Below are 16,150 nucleotides of genomic sequence, written 5' to 3' on the forward strand. Positions count from 1 at the left end.
AACCTGGATATGTCAGTAGCTTTGTGAGTGCTGAATGAGTGGGTTTTGGAACCCTGTGTGTTTTTACTCACCTGCTGGGTGCGAAGCTAGAATAAAGGAATGGCCCAGAGTTTTGGCTCTGCAGTTTCTTTACCGTGTGTTCGAATTCAGTGTGAACCTGCACCTGCCTGGCAGCTACGATGGCGGCAACTACTGGCCCAAAACACTCAAACATTGTGATAATAAATTACTTGCTTTTGAATCTTAGGGTTGCTTATGAGTTGAGTTAGAGAAGTCTGTGAAATCTAATAGTTTTTTTTTTTTTCAGACACCTATGAGGAAAGTCTTCAGACAACATTACCTACTAATGCTTTTTACTGTTTTCTTCACAGTCAAGGGACCGTGTCAGCTGCAAAGATGATCTTTCACACAAAAATGTGGCCTCAACCCAAACCAAAGAAGGCCTGAATCTTGTGCTGATAAAAGATGTTTCATATTTCCATGTCAGCGGTACTATTTAGTAAATCTACAAAGTAACAATGGGGTCTAATTAACTGGTTCTGTGATTTAAGGTCAATTATTAAGATCATATAAATTTGAGCCTGACCAGGCAGTGGCACAATGGATAAAGTGTTGGCCTGCAAAGCTGAGGTTGCTGGTTCAAAACCCTGGGCTTTCCCGGTCAAGTCATATACAAGAAACAGCTAATATGAGTTGATGCTTCCCGCTCCTCCCTCCCTCCCTCTCTTTCTCTCTCTCTCTCTAAAATAAAAAAATGAAATCTAAAAAAAGGCCTCTAATATAAGGAGAGAATCTACTGAGAACTATTTTTCCTTTTTGATGTCTGATACTCAATGTTCCAGAGAATTAGATTAATATTTCTGCAAAAACATTGTGTGGTCAGTAACTGTATTTCTTTTTATCTAGGCATTTTTGGATAAATTCACTAGAGAGTCGGGTGGAAGTCCCAAGAAGGACAGGGTTCTCATGGCTGGAGGTGCCCAAGGTCTGGTAAAGTTGTTGTCTGAGGAATTATTTCCCTTTGCCTAGTAACTCTTTGGTGTTAACTGAAGTCCGATAGAAGGAGACAAGTTACCACGAAGAACAAGTTAGTAATGGCGAAGGTGTTAGAGCAGGCGTGGCCACCAGTTTTTGTCCCTGAGCCAGAGTAGAAAGAAAACTTTTTTCACGGCTGGATGAAATATTAAAATTTAAAAATGTTAAATACAAAAATGATTCATTTAAGTAAACAAAATTTTAATATACAATATTATTTTAATAAAAATATAATTACATACCGTAAAAATATTCAAATTGTATCACAATCAATTAAAACAATATTTAATTAGTAGAATGAGCTTGAAGGGGTTATATTACAAATAAAACAATTATTTTGTTTTACAAACAGCCTGGACAAACGCAGCTATTGTCTATGCTACAATGCCACTTGATTCAGCACGCTTGACCACAAAAATGATGAATTGTTTGACCTTGGGTGCGCACTGGCAAACTCCACCTAAAAGAATGTGGGTTTCACATTGCCACTAAACGTCAAACAGTTCATATCGAGTACAGACAACTACAAAAGCTGTAAATCTTTATAATGGAATTTTTTTTTAAAAAATAAGTATTGCGAATCCATTCGACCAATTATTGGAAGTTAACCCTAGATTAGTCGCACGCAGAATTCTTTTCTGCATATCACTATCTTCTTAAATATCTCGATTTCCAATAATCAAGGATGCTTCCGCTTCTGAGTAGCTGAGATTTTAAAGTAGCGGAGAATATTAAAAATTTAATCACGGCCCATATGTTGGCCATGCCTGTGTTAGAATATTCCAATGTCTGGGCACTCAAGAATAAATCATACTATTGTGAGCTAAATCACTGGTAATGAAGTCAAAATCTCTAAGATACAATAATAAAAGATAAAATGTGCATGGCACCCTAAACTTTAATGACTGCTTTAATGTATATTATATTATTTAAACCTATACCATGGCCCCATGGGTAAGTGATTGGTTCTGTTACCACTGTCTAAATGCGGAAACGGAGACCTAGAGAGTTTATGGGATGAGTAGTAATGGCACATCTAAGTGGTGAAGCCTCAGAGTGTAGAATGGACAGTAATATGTCTATATGGTAAAAGTAATTTCCTTAGAGCAGCCTTGATATTGAGATCCCAGCGGGATGTGAAGGGCAGGAAGAACTCATATTTGGTTAGTGAGTTGTTGCTTAACTTTGGACAAAGGACCTAACCACTCTTAAGACCATTTTCCTTTTTGTAAAATGGCAATAAAAGGGCCTCCCAGAAGTACAAACTTTCATTTATAAGATGAGTAAGCTCCGGAGACCTAATGAACAGCATGGGGACTATAGTGACTGATAATGTATCACATACTTGAAATTTGCTCATGGGTTCTCATCGCGTGGGTGCACACACACACAGTAACTATTTGAGATGGGTGTGTTAATTAGCTCAACTGTGGCAATCATTCCACAGTGAAAACTGAACAAAGTACACTTTAAAGATGTACAAATTTTTACTTGTTAATCCTACATCAATAAAGCTGGGGAAAAAAAATCTCCCGGAAATGTCAGCATGAAATGAGAGTGCACGCAGCACTCTCCCCTTCTTTCTTGCTCACTACACTGCAGCAAACTTTGCAGACCAACAGATGGTCTGATCAGATATGTTTCTGCCTCACTGTTTAACTGAGAAAATGCTCCTATGGCCACAAAGCATTGTATTTTAATTTCCTTTTAAAAAGCACGCCCAGCAGTTTAACTGGCTAGGAGACATATAATGTTTGGATGTTTCTGGCCAGCGGAAAGAAAGTGGAAGACTGGGAAGAGAATGGCCCCATCATGTTGGTTCTTCCTGCAGGAGCCAGCTACTCTTTCATCCCTCTTCTTTCTTTCCAGGTATCCTCGGAACTGCCACTGACGCTAAGATCACAGCGTATGAAATGAAAGTTGGTGCAATTACTTTCCAGGTGGCTGTTGGAGATATCACGGACGAAAACACAGATGTTATTGTAAACTCAACAACAAGGACGTTTAATCTGAAATTAGGTACCTCATTTAAGTAATAGACTGGATTGTAACTATTCACCTGACTATATCTGGAAGGAAAATGGTGGCTAATATTGCCCTGAGTAGACAGAGAAGTTTATAGTAAATATGCAGGCCCTGACATCAGAAAGGCCTGGGTTTGAATCCTAGCTATGCCACTAACAATATTGTGGCCTTGGACAAATCACTTAACCTCTCTGATCCTCAGTTTCTCTGCCTGTCAAGTGACTATTTTCCAAAGGAGCATTAGATGGGGTATAACTGATGTAAAGACGGGGTGTAACTGATGCATTGTACTTAGCCAATGTCAGCTCTCATCTCCTTGTTAGCTCTGAACTATCAAAATTCCATACTTATAATTTAATCAGTTTTAAGTTCTTCTATTTTCATTTCCCTTTTTATGGTAACTCAGCTGGAACTCACATCTCATCTCCAATAACTCTTCTCTATACTATATTGACCCAAAGTGAAATTCAACCTCTTCCTTGATTTTCCCTAAAATATTTGACCACCCCCACTGATATAACACTGTTTTTCCCCATTTTTTAATTTTAAAATTTTATTTAGAAAATTAACTTTAATAAGGTAATCATTGATCAATAAGAGTACATAGGTTTTAGCTGAACTTTGCATAACATTTGAACTGTTGATTATGTTGTATACCCATCACCCCAAGTCAAATGATCATATATTTGTTCCTCTTTATACCCTTCCCCCCACTGCTCCCCGGTATCGTCATCTCTCTGGTAACCACTTCACTTTTATCTATGTCCATGAGTGTCAGTTTTATATACCACCTACGTGTAAAATCATACACTTCTTAGCTTTTTTTGATTAACTTATATATAATGTTCAGTATAATGTTCTCAAGGTCCATCCATGTTGTCATAAATGGCACTATGTCATCATTTCCTGTGGCTGAGTAGTATTCCATTGTATATATGTACCACATCTTCTTTATCCAATCCTCTATTGAAGGAAACTTTGGTTGTTTCCATATCTTGGCTACTGTGAATAATGCGATGAACAGGGGGTACATGTGTCTTTATGTACCAGTGTTTTTGAGTTTTGGAGGTTAGATACCCAGTAGAGGGATTGCTGGGTCATATGGTAATCCTATTCTTAATTTTTTGAGGAACTGTCGTACTTTTTTCCATAATGGTTATACTAGTTTGCATTCCCACCAGCAGTGAATAAGGGTTCCTTTATCTCCACAGCCTCTTCAACACTTGTTATTACCTGTCTTGTTGATAATAGCCAATCTAACAGGTGTTTGAGGTGGTATCTCATTGTACTTTTGATTTGCATTTCTCAAATAACTAGTGAAGATGTACATCTTTTCATATATCTGTTGTCCATTTGTATGTCCTCCTGGGAGAAGTGTCTGTTCAGGTCCTTCTACCCATTTTTTAAATTTGGTTGTTTGCCTGTTTGTTGCTGAGCTCTGTGAGTTCTCTATATATTTTGGATATTAACCCCTTATTGGGTCTGTTATTTGCAAATATCATCTCCCATTTAGTTGGCTGCCTATTTGTTTTGTTGTCAGTTTCTTTTGCTATGCAGAAGCTTTTTAGTTTGATACAGCCTCATTTATTGTTTCCTTTGCATTCCTTGCCTTTGGGATCAAATTCATAAATTATTCTCTACAGCCAAGGTCCATGAGCCTAGTACCTATGTTTTCTTCTTTCTTTGTCATTGATTTTTGACAATTTTATCTGACGTGCCTTGGAGAAGGTCTGTTCGCATTGCATTAACTCAGCGTTGTGTTTGCTTCTTGGATTCAAGGCTCTAACTCTTTCCATGGGCTTGTGAAATTCTCATCAATTATTTGTTTGAATAGGCCCTTCATTCCCTTCTTCCTCTCTTCTTCTGATATACCTGTTATTCTTATATTGCTCTTTCTGATGGAGTCAGACAATTCTTGTAGAGCTCTCTCAGTTTTAATTCATGAGTCTTTCTTTTCTTCTCTCTGTAGCATCACTAGTTGCCTATCTTTGATGACACTGATTCTTTCTTTTTGTTTTGTTTTGTATTTTTCTGAAATGAGAAGCAGGGAGGCAGAGAGACAGCCTCCCACATGCACCTGACCAGGATCCACCCAACAAGCCCACTAGGGGTGATTCTCTGCCCATCTGGGGCATTGTTCTGTTGCAACTAAAGGCATTCTAGCCCCTGAGGCAGAGGCCATGGAGACGTCTTCAGTGCCCGGGCCTACTTTGCTCCAATGGAGCCTTGGCTGCAGGAGGGGAAAAGAGAGACAGAGAGGAAGGAGAAGGGGAGGGGTAGAGAAGCAGATGGGTGCTTCTCCTGTGTGCCCTGGCCGGGAATCGAACCTGGGACTTCCATGTGCCAGGTTGACGCTCTACCACGGAGGCAACCAGCCAGGGCAATTCTTTCTTTTTCTGGTTTATTCTATTAGTTAAACTTGCCACCTCAGTCTTCAGTTCATGAATTGAGTTCTTCATTTCTGTTTTTAAAGTTTCAATCTCTTTGGTGATGTATTTGTTTTTTTCATTAAATTTTTTTCTGAGCTCATTAGGTTGCCTATTGGTGTCTTATCGCATTTTGTTGATTATTTCTAGAACTTCAATTTTGATTCTTTATCATTTAATTCCAGGGTTTCCATGTGATTGAGATTTTTTTTTCTGGAGATTTTTTCATTTTTTTTCTAAACTACATCTCTGTCTTGTGTAGCCATGGTGTTTGACTTTTTCTTCCTTGATGGTATTTGAGAGTGGTATTGTTAAAAACCCTAGCAGAGCCCTGGCCGGTTGGCTCAGCGGTAGAGCGTCGGCCTAGCGTGCGGAGGACCCGGGTTCGATTCCCGGCCAGGGCACACAGGAGAAGCGCCCATTTGCTTCTCCACCCCTCCACCGCGCTTTCCTCTCTGTCTCTCTCGTCCCCTCCCGCAGCCAAGGCTCCATTGGAGCAAAGATGGCCCGGGCGCTGGGGATGGCTCTGTGGCCTCTGCCCCAGGCGCTAGAGTGGCTCTGGTCGCAACATGGCGACGCCCAGGATGGGCAGAGCATCGCCCCCTGGTGGGCAGAGCATCGCCCCTGGTGGGCGTGCCGGGTGGATCCCGGTCGGGCACATGCGGGAGTCTGTCTGACTGTCTCTCCCTGTTTCCAGCTTCAGAAAAATGGGGGGAAAAAAACCCCTAGCAAAAACAACTAAAAAGTAAAAAATTAAAATAAAAATACAATAAAAATATAAAAATTTTAACAATTATGACAAAAGCCTGACCAAGTGGTGGTGCAGTGGATAGAGTAGAGGACTGGGATGCAGAGGACCCAAGTTTGAAGCCATGAGGTTGCCAACTTGATCGTGGGCTCATCTGGCTTGAGTGCAGGCTCACCAGCTTGAGTGCTGGGTTGCTGGCGTAAGCATGGGATCATAGACATGTCCCTATGGTATTTGGCTTGAGCCCAAAGGTCATTGGTTGAAGCTCAAGGTTGCTGGTGTGAGCCCAAGGTCACTGGCTTGAGCAAGGGGTCACTTGCTCTGCTGTAGCCCCCTGTTCAAAGCACATATGAGAAAGCAATCAATGAAGCTGCAACAAAGAGCCACAATGAAGAATTGATGCTTCTCAGCTCTCCCTTTCTGTCTGTCCCTATCTGTCCTTTTCTCTGTCTCTCTCTCTGTCTCTGTCACACATAAAAAGTTATGACAAAAAGAAAAACCACAGAAAAAAGACAGACAGCAAACCACCCACAAAAAATTAGAACAAAAAACATAGAAATTAAAGAGAATGAAATTCAAAAGAGAAAAAAGAATAAGAAAGAAAAAAGGAAAAATAAGTTTTAGTTTTGAGAGGTGTTCTTCCAGTAAGTGTACCTGTATTACAAGTTTTAGCTCTATGAAGTTCCTGGGCTGTCCTCTGCTGAGATGTTGCTGTCACAATGATGTAGGTGAGCTGCAGTTGCATAGGTGAGTAGGGCATGTTGTGAGGGCTTTACAGCTTTGGCCTTATGGCTTCAGCTTTATGCCTTGGCTTTCCAGCTTTATGGCTCTAGCAATGGCGAAATCAGCCTTCCAGATGCTCCTTCCCACATCTCAACACACCTGGGGACTGGATGTAGAGCACCTCTGCCCTTCAGAGAAGAGAGTGGCTCTGGGGAGCTAGCTGTGGGGTTTATCTCTGCCATTCTCCATACCGCGAGGTGGGGGAGGTGGGGTCTAGGAGGCTGGGAGGCTGCAATTTAGCTTTCTCTTTCTCTGCCAAGTGCAGGCTGCAGGCACACTGCAGGAACACTGGCTATGACTCTGTGCTCTGCCGCTTTGGTTTACTTCCCCCTGCGCCCCTCTATCTCACCACTCTTCCTGGCAGAAGGAGACCCAGTCCCTCTGAGTTTCCCTCTCCAAACCCTTCAGACAAAATCCAGAGAGCCCGAGCTTCCTTCCTCCCCATAGTCCAGCAGAGAAAAAAGAACCCAGTCACTCCTGGTTTGTCTCTTCTCCAGAGCCAACCGCAAATGTATTTTATCTTCTGATCCCCTTTTCACCCTGTCCCACCTTTAGTCCATTCTGTGTAAGGATCTTTCAGGCACACCTGTGAGCCCAGCTGGGGTTCCTTCTCTGTGTTATAGTTGTTCAATTTGTTGAGATTTCAAGGAGAGAGATCAGGAGTATGTATCTCTCACATGGTCAATACTCGTGATATAATACTTTTGAGTATGCCCTCCCTGCACATGTTCATTCATTCATAACTTATAAACATATACTTGTATGATGATATATTTTGTATGTAACAAAGCATTACATTTTAAATTTAAAGAGAAAGATATAAATAGAAGTAGTAATTAAAGAATTTTCTAAACTGCAAAATAGTATGGAACTTACTATGCAGAAGTGAATTTGTAGAATATACATTCAATTTATCATTCATTCAAAATGTAGACATAAAGAACATTCAGTTATTAAAAACATAATCAATTGCACCCTGGCAGGATAGCTTATTTGATACCACTGGCCCAAGCACAAAAGTTGCTGGTTCAATCCTGGTCAGGGCACATACAGGAACTCATCAGTGTACCTGTCTCTCTCTCTCTTCCCTTCTTCTCTCTCTAAAATAAATAAATAAAAATTTTAAACATAGTCTATTGAACATATGCATTTATCTTTTCTCCCTCTTGAAACTTCATTAAAGCAACAGTAAAGGAATTAAAAAGGCATAAACCCATAGATAAAAAGAAAGCTGGAGGAAAAACAACAGTGAAGAGCGATAGCAACATATTTTGAAAAGGTGGGAAGCAGCTAGCCAGTGGAGATAACTGACGTAGAATGGAGAAAAGTTTGTACCTGTAGGAAAACAGCAGCCCCTAGAAACACAGGAACTGGAAGCAGGAGGAAACTGGGAAGGCAGGGGATGAGTTAGGAGATGAAAATGGAATTGGATGAAATTCCGTGTCAGTTGCACTTAGACCTCTTGATGCTATACCCCATCCTGTGTACTGCTAACTTCCCTTGCTCTTCCCTGGCTAGAGATGGGAGGTATATTCTTTTTTTTTTTTTAAGATTTTATTTATTCATTTTTAAAGAGAGAGGAGAGAGAGAGAGAGAAGGGGGGGAGCAGAGAGCTTCAACTCCCATATGTGCCTTGACTAGGCAAGTGCAGGGTTTCAAACTGGCGACCTCAGCATTCCAGGGTGATGCCCTTGTCCACTGTGCCACCACAGGTCAGGCGGGAGGTATATATTTTTAAAGAAACTGTACTAGAGAGATTCCCAGTCTTAGCACACTGGGAACAGATGAGACGAGTGGGGAAGCTGTACTGAAAACAGGGTTTCAGTGAAGTCTCTGTACTGACCAGTGAGCCCCTATCTCTGTGGGGCTCTCAGAACAGCAGATGGGCTTATGCCCTCCAGACAAGAGAGGGGAGCATCCTTCCAGGGAGAACGTGACTGCCCTACAGTCCATTTCTTAGCTACCTGCTCACCTTAAACTGAAGCCTGTTGGTCGGCAAACCTCCTGTGCAAGGGGATTCCAAACTCACTCTTAAATATGAATAGAGTGCCTGACCTGTGGTGGCGCAGTGGATAAAGCATCGACCTGGAATGCTGAGGTCGCTGGTTCAAAACCCTGGGCTTGCCTGGTCAAGGCACATATGGGAGTTGATGCTTCCTGCTCCTCCCCCTGTTCTCTCTCTCTCTCTCTCTATCTACCTCTCTCTCCCCTCTCTCTCTAATAAAAATGAATAAATAAAATCTAAAAAAGTAAATAAGTAAAAAAAAATTAAAAAAAATATGAATAGAGTGACAAATATCACTTGATATTTGAGGAAAACTACCATTGCAAAGTCAGAGACCAAAACAAACTGAAAAAAGAGGAGTCTTTTAAAAAAGAGACAATTCATAACATGCAAAATCAAGGAGATATAGGTAGATAGATGATGATGATAGATAGATACATAAATAGATAGATGATAGACCAATTGATCTTCATGATGATAAATAACAAGGATTTATTCAATACATTCTGCGTGCTAGATTTCATGCTAAGCATTTTTCATCCATTATCTCTTTAATGTTCAAACAACCCTGTAAAAAGTGTACTAAGCCAGCCTTTGTGTATCAGATAAGGAACTGACTAGTCATATATTAGCTAATGTATGATATGGGGTCAACTCTGACTTAGTGTGTCAAAATGCAAAATCCATGTTTTCAGCGACTCAGTCCAGCTGTCATTAGTTGTAACTGACATGGTGAAGCTGCAACCTTGGTTGGAAGGTTCACTGGACTGAAGCCAACCAACTGTTGAATTGTAAAAAACCAAACAAAACAAAATAATAAAATTAAAGAACTTAAGTAAATGCTCAGTTTTATTGTAGTTTTGAGATCCATGCTTCTCATCTGTTTAAAATCTTTTATTTATATATTTTAAATTCAATTTTATAAAGTAATAAGCATAGAACGCAAAAGAAATAAATAACTGCAAAAATATCCCAGTAAAAATGGAGACGGTAAAGTTGCAGACCGTGGAGACTTTCAGCTTTGGACAGCGTCGTGTTATTGTGAATCAGGTTGTTTATTCATCAGCCATTGAATAAAGATTGCTATAGAAAAGGCAATTTTCGAGGGTAGGGGTGTCAATGGATTATGCAAAGGGTGAGCTGAACAGAAGTCTAATGTACAAAGGCCATAACCACTTATTGAATTTTAATGTATGCTTTGTATTATTAATATGTCTCCCGTAGGGGTGTCAAAAGCAATTTTAGAAGGTGCTGGACCAGATGTGGAAGATGAATGTGCTATACTAGGTATGGTCACGTGTTGCTTTTACCTACAGCCTGTTGAAAATTAGAGGGTTGAGAATAATATCAGAGGATCCATGGGAGGAGTAAGTGGTGAGCGCTTTGGAAGAAGGTCATTCACTGGGAGAGCTAACTTAGGTGGTATGTGATGTGGTAGCCCTGGGGACGGTTCTGAATGAAGAGCATGGTAATGGCTGTTGCGCAGGTGTTTGTGAGGATGAGAAGGATCAATGAATGTATAAACAAAGTTTTCTAAGCTGTTAAGTGCAGTACAAATTCCCTTTTACTTTCCTCAATCTTGCTCTATTTCATATAGCATACTATGTAGCTGATATTTTCTATAACTGAATGTGGGAGCCTGTGTAGGTTTGAGTTGTTTTTTGACACCAACCAGTTCTCTAATTCTGCCACTATCTACCTGGAGTTAAAGCCAGAACCCACAAGTTAAAGGTCTTCATCCCATAAGACTGTCCCCACTTCAAACAACAGTTTTAAGTCCCAGGGCCACCTGGTCTTCTGACCAGCTGGCTATAAATTCAGAGGTTCCCAGTAACCCCTTCTCATGTTCAACGATTTATTAGAACAACTCACAGAACTCATTAAAACACCTTTCTTATATTTCTAATACATTATGAAAGATATAATTTAGGAACAGCCAAATGAAAGAAATGTGTCAAATAACAAAAAGAAACCACTTTAGTAATCAGTCTGAGGTCTTTTATTCAAGGAAAACAACCCAAGGAGGGAAGTAGAGTGCCTCACAAGCAGTGGGACATATTTTCTAAGGGATTGTGGGCAAGAGTGAGTTTTATAGGGAGCTAGAAGTAGAACTGTGGAAGCCGCGTGATTAGCTGGGGTTGCATATCTGATCTTAAGTAGAAAGATCAAGGAACAAGGAAATAAGGGCAGAGCCCATGGCTGGCCTCTTGTTAGGGGTTGGCTGACTGGATATACTGTCTCTGGCCAAGTGGAGCATTTATAGGAAAATAAAAGTTTGGTTTGAAAGTTCAATTTTGCTGGTGTGGCACTCCAGGCAGGAGTGGACCTGAAAATTTATTCCAGCATAGGACAAGGTATGGGGGAAGGGGCACAGAGCTTCCACGCCTCTTCCAGGTGCATCACCTGACCAGTACCTAGTGTCCTTACCAGCCAGGAGGTTCTTGAACTCTGTTGTTTAGAGGTTTTTATGAAGGCACCGTTACATGGACATGCTTGATTAAATCACTGACTTTGTGACTGAGCTCAATTGCTAGCCTCTGTCCCCTCCCCAGAGGTCAGGGGGTGGGGCTGAGAGATCCAATCCTGGAATGATGGCTTGGTCTTTCTCAAGGCCAGCCCCCATTCTGAATCAATCTAGCTCCATCCCTTCACCCTCCAAGAGTCATCTCATTAGTATATGAAAGACACTCATATCACTCAGGAGATTAGAAGGGTTTCAGGAACTCTGAACCAGGAACCAGGGTGAAATATTTATTTTTTATTATAACACCATAAGGAACCTGTAGGAGTGACCATAAACTATTCATCCTTCAAAACCAGGACTGAACCTTGCAGAGTAGACAGCCATGGTCTTGGCCAGCTGGCTCGGTGGTAGAGCAGTGGCCAGGCATGTGGATATTCTGGGTTCAATTTCCAATCAGGGCACACAGGAAAAGAACCCATCTGCTTCTCACCCCCCCCCCAAACCTCTCTTTCTCTCTCTCCCTTCCCTACCTGCAATCATGGCTCAATTGGACTGAGTTGGCCCGGGCACCTGAGGATGGCTCCATGGCCTCCGCCTCAGGTGCTAAGGAGAGTTCAGTTGCTAAGCAATGCAGCAACACCCAGATGGGCAGAGCATCACTCCCTAGTGGGCTTGCCAGGTGGATCCCCATTGGAGGTGCATGTGGGAGTCTGTCTCTGCCTCCCCTCCCCTCACGGTATAGAGTAGACAGCCATGAGTGTGATTTGAAGAAGTCATAGTATTTCCTGTTTGACAATATATTCCCACAACTGACCCATGCCCAACACTCCCACCTTAATAGTGCTTCTCTGATCAAGACATTTTCTCTGGAGTGAATACATTCCTGGAGAGAGATCAGAGAAGGATAATATTGATCCCTGAATGAAGATATTAGCAGGGATATATTTGTGTGCTAGAAGAGCTAGCTGTACCTTGGAAGGCAGAACAGAGAATGAAGCTGGGCTGAAACAGCTGGAAAAGTCTAAAGACACTGCCTGGGAGAAGAGAGCAGAGGGGACACAGGGGCAGCAGGGAGTTCCTGGGTGAGGGGAGCAGAGGGGACACAGGGACAGCAGGGAGTGCCTGGGCGAGGGGAGCAGAGGGGACACAAGGCAGCAGGGAGTGCCTGGGTGAGGGGAGCAGAGGGGACACAGGGAAAGCAGGGAGTGCCTGGGTGAGGGGAGCGGAGGGGACACAGGGACAGCAGGGAGTGCCTGGATGAGGGGAGCAGAGGGGACACAGGGCAGCAGGGAGTGCCTGGGTGAGGGGAGCAGAGGGGACACAGGGCAGCAGGGAGTGCCTGGGTGAGGGGAGCAGAGGGGACACAGGGACAGCAGGGAGTGCCTGGGAGAAGAGAGCAGAGGGGACACAGGGACAGCAGGGAGTGCCTGGGCCAGGGGAGCGGAGGGGACACAGGGCAGCAGGGAGTGCCTGGGTGAGGGGAGCAGAGGGGACACAGGGGACAGCAGGGAGTGCCTGGGCGAGGGGAGCAGAGGGGACACAGGGACAGCAGGGAGTGCCTGGGTGAGGGGAGCAGAGGGGACACAGGGCAGCAGGGAGTGCCTGGGCAAGGGGAGCAGAGGGGACACAGGGCAGCAGGGAGTGCCTGGGTGAGGGGAGCAGAGGGGACACAGGGACAGCAGGGAGTGCCTGGGTGAGGGGAGCAGAGGGGACACAGGGGCAGCAGGGAGTGCCTGGGTGAGGGGAGCAGAGGGGACACAGGGGCAGCAGGGAGTGCCTGGGTGAGGGGAGCAGAGGGGACACAGGGCAGCAGGGAGTGCCTGGGCCAGGGGAGCAGAGGGGACACAGGGGCAGCAGGGAGTGCCTGGGTGAGGGGAGCAGAAGGGACACAGGGCAGCAGGGAGTGCCTGGGTGAGGGGAGCAGAGGGGACACAGGGACAGCAGGGAGTGCCTGGGAGAAGAGAGCAGAGGGGACACAGGGAAAGCAGGGAGTGCCTGGGTGAGGGGAGCAGAGGGGACACAGGGCAGCAGGGAGTGCCTGGGTGAGGGGAGCAGAGGGGACACAGGGCAGCAGGGAGTGCCTGGGTGAGGGGAGCAGAGGGGACACAGGGACAGCAGGGAGTGCCTGGGAGAAGAGAGCAGAGGGGACACAGGGACAGCAGGGAGTGCCTGGGCCAGGGGAGCGAAGGGGACACAGGGCAGCAGGGAGTGCCTGGGTGAGGGGAGCAGAGGGGACACAGGGACAGCAGGGAGTGCCTGGGCGAGGGGAGCAGAGGGGACACAGGGCAGCAGGGAGTGCCTGGGCAAGGGGAGCAGAGGGGACACAGGGCAGCAGGGAGTGCCTGGGCGAGGGGAGCAGAGGGGACACAGGGACAGCAGGGAGTGCCTGGGTGAGGGGAGCAGAGGGGACACAGGGCAGCAGGGAGTGCCTGGGTGAGGGGAGCAGAGGGGACACAGGGCAGCAGGGAGTGCCTGGGTGAGGGGAGCAGAGGGGACACAGGGACAGCAGGGAGTGCCTGGGAGAAGAGAGCAGAGGGGACACAGGGACAGCAGGGAGTGCCTGGGCCAGGGGAGCGAAGGGGACACAGGGCAGCAGGGAGTGCCTGGGTGAGGGGAGCAGAGGGGACACAGGGGACAGCAGGGAGTGCCTGGGTGAAGGGAGCAGAGGGGACACAAGGCAGCAGGGAGTGCCTGGGTGAGGGGAGCAGAGGGGACACAGGGGCAGCAGGGAGTGCCTGGGTGAGGGGAGCAGAGGGGACACAGGGACAGCAGGGAGTGCCTGGGTGAGGGGAGCAGAGGGGACACAGGGGCAGCAGGGAGTGCCTGGGTGAGGGGAGCAGAGGGGACACAGGGCAGCAGGGAGTGCCTGGGCCAGGGGAGCAGAGGGGACACAGGGACAGCAGGGAGTGCCTGGGCCAGGGGAGCAGAGGGGACACAGGGCAGCAGGGAGTGCCTGGGCAAGGGGAGCAGAGGGGACACAGGGGCAGCAGGGAGTGCCTGGGCAAAGGGAGCGGAGGGGACACAGGGCAGCAGGGAGTACCTGGGCAAGGGGAGCTCACGAGGAGGGCAGGGTGGGATGGGCAGGGACCCACTCTCCTCCTGAGTTTTCCTGGAGCCCTGCTTTACTCGGGTGTGTAAAATGCAGTGCCTTAAAACAAGCCCTGATACTTCCCATGTGCTTAAGAGCTCTCTGGGTCCTGGGGGAGGGGGAAGAAGTTTTTGTTTTTTCATACCAACACAGCGTAGAACACATTACTTTCACCTCCTTGAAAAATTAATCTGGCTGAATGAGCATGTAAATTGCTCTTCTGGACAGTAGAGTAGGAGTTAAGAGCTCTGGACACTGACTGCTGGGGTTTTAAATCCTGGGCAATCTTGGGCTGCTGACCTTAACCTCTCTGTGCTTCTGTTTAATCTGTGAAACGGAGACAGCATAACCTATGTCATAGGCTTGTTTTGAGGATCAAATGAATTAACGCAGGCCTAGTGCTTCTGAAGAACGCCCAAAATATTCAACAGTGTAGAATCTGGATTGTGAAGGATATGAGCCTGTCACAGCCCCAGTAAGTGAAACCAGCTAGATCAAGGGAGGCTGGACTTAAGTCAGGAATCTTCACAGCCTTTTCTGATGTCAGCCACTTTCATTTCTCAGTAATCAGTGTTGCTTCCTGTAAGTAATGTGCTGTGTGTGTTTCCTTTACTTTCTTTCTTTTTTTTTTTTTTCAGCGGCACAGCCTCACGGAGATTTTATAGTTACACAAGGTGGATACTTAATGTGCAAGATAATAATTCACGTTCTTGGGGAAAATGATGTCAAGAAGACAGTTTCCAGTGTTCTGAAGGAGTGTGAACGGAGAAAGCACACATCTGTTTCCTTTCCTGCCATCGGAACAGGTTTGCAGCCTCTCATCATTCAAAGATTTATAATAATCCAAATTCCTTTAGACAGTGTCACTCTTTTTTTTTTTTTCTATTCGAAGCTGGAAACGGGGAGAGACAGTCAGACAGACTCCCGCATGCGCCCGACTGGGATCCACCTGGCACGCCCACCAGGGGTGATGCTCTGCCCACCAGGGGGCGATGCTCTGCCCCTCCCGGGCGTCGCTCTGCCGAAACCAGAGCCACTCTAGCACCTGAGGCAGAGGTCAAGGAGCCATCCCCAGCGCCCGGGCCATCTTTGCTCCAATGGAGCCTTGGCTGCGGGAGGGGAAGAGAGAGACAGAAAGGAAGGGGGGGGGTGGAGAAGCAAATGGGCGCTTCTCCTATGTGCCCTGGCCGGGAATCGAACCCGGGTCCCCCGCATGCCAGGCCGACGCTCTACCACTGAGCCAACCGGCCAGGGCCGACAGTGTCACTCTTAATGGGCTCGATGCTGAGCCCAGAAAACAATAGCGAGGTAAATCAGAGTGGGCAACCTTTCAAACCCTCATGGGCCATCCATGGTGTGGGGGTCTGTGTCTCTTTCATCATATATTTTTTTTATTTTAGGTTTCCTAAGTATCTTCATGTTTGGTCCATAACTTCATGTTTCTCTCATAGTTATTTATTTTTTCCTTTGGGGGAGTCATTTCCTCTCATTTATCAATTATCATTTCTACACGACTCCCGAGTCAGCTGGCCTTCTCTAGGATCTCCTCTGGGGAATTCCTCTGTCACCAGAAACC

At 45.5% G+C, this 16,150-nt stretch overlaps 1 protein-coding gene across 4 annotated transcripts in view; it reads left to right on the forward strand.

Annotated features, from left to right (window-relative positions):
• LOC136312241 (protein mono-ADP-ribosyltransferase PARP15-like) overlaps window positions 1–16,150 on the forward strand; it is a 328,256-nt gene that overhangs the window by 296,673 nt on the left and 15,433 nt on the right. For 3 of the 4 annotated variants that reach the window (XM_066241828.1, XM_066241826.1, XM_066241824.1), the window contains exons 2-5: window positions 907–985; window positions 2,905–3,054; window positions 10,247–10,309; window positions 15,213–15,380. In XM_066241828.1, the coding sequence (XP_066097925.1) occupies window positions 967–985; window positions 2,905–3,054; window positions 10,247–10,309; window positions 15,213–15,380 (400 nt within the window). In that variant the 5' untranslated portion in view covers window positions 907–966. Of the gene's footprint in view, window positions 1–371; window positions 490–906; window positions 986–2,904; window positions 3,055–10,246; window positions 10,310–15,212; window positions 15,381–16,150 lie in introns of all 4 variants that reach the window. The other variant, XM_066241825.1, reaches the window with a different exon arrangement.

Source organism: Saccopteryx bilineata, chromosome 8 (assembly GCF_036850765.1).
Source record: "Saccopteryx bilineata isolate mSacBil1 chromosome 8, mSacBil1_pri_phased_curated, whole genome shotgun sequence".
Lineage (NCBI taxonomy): Eukaryota > Metazoa > Chordata > Mammalia > Chiroptera > Emballonuridae > Saccopteryx > Saccopteryx bilineata.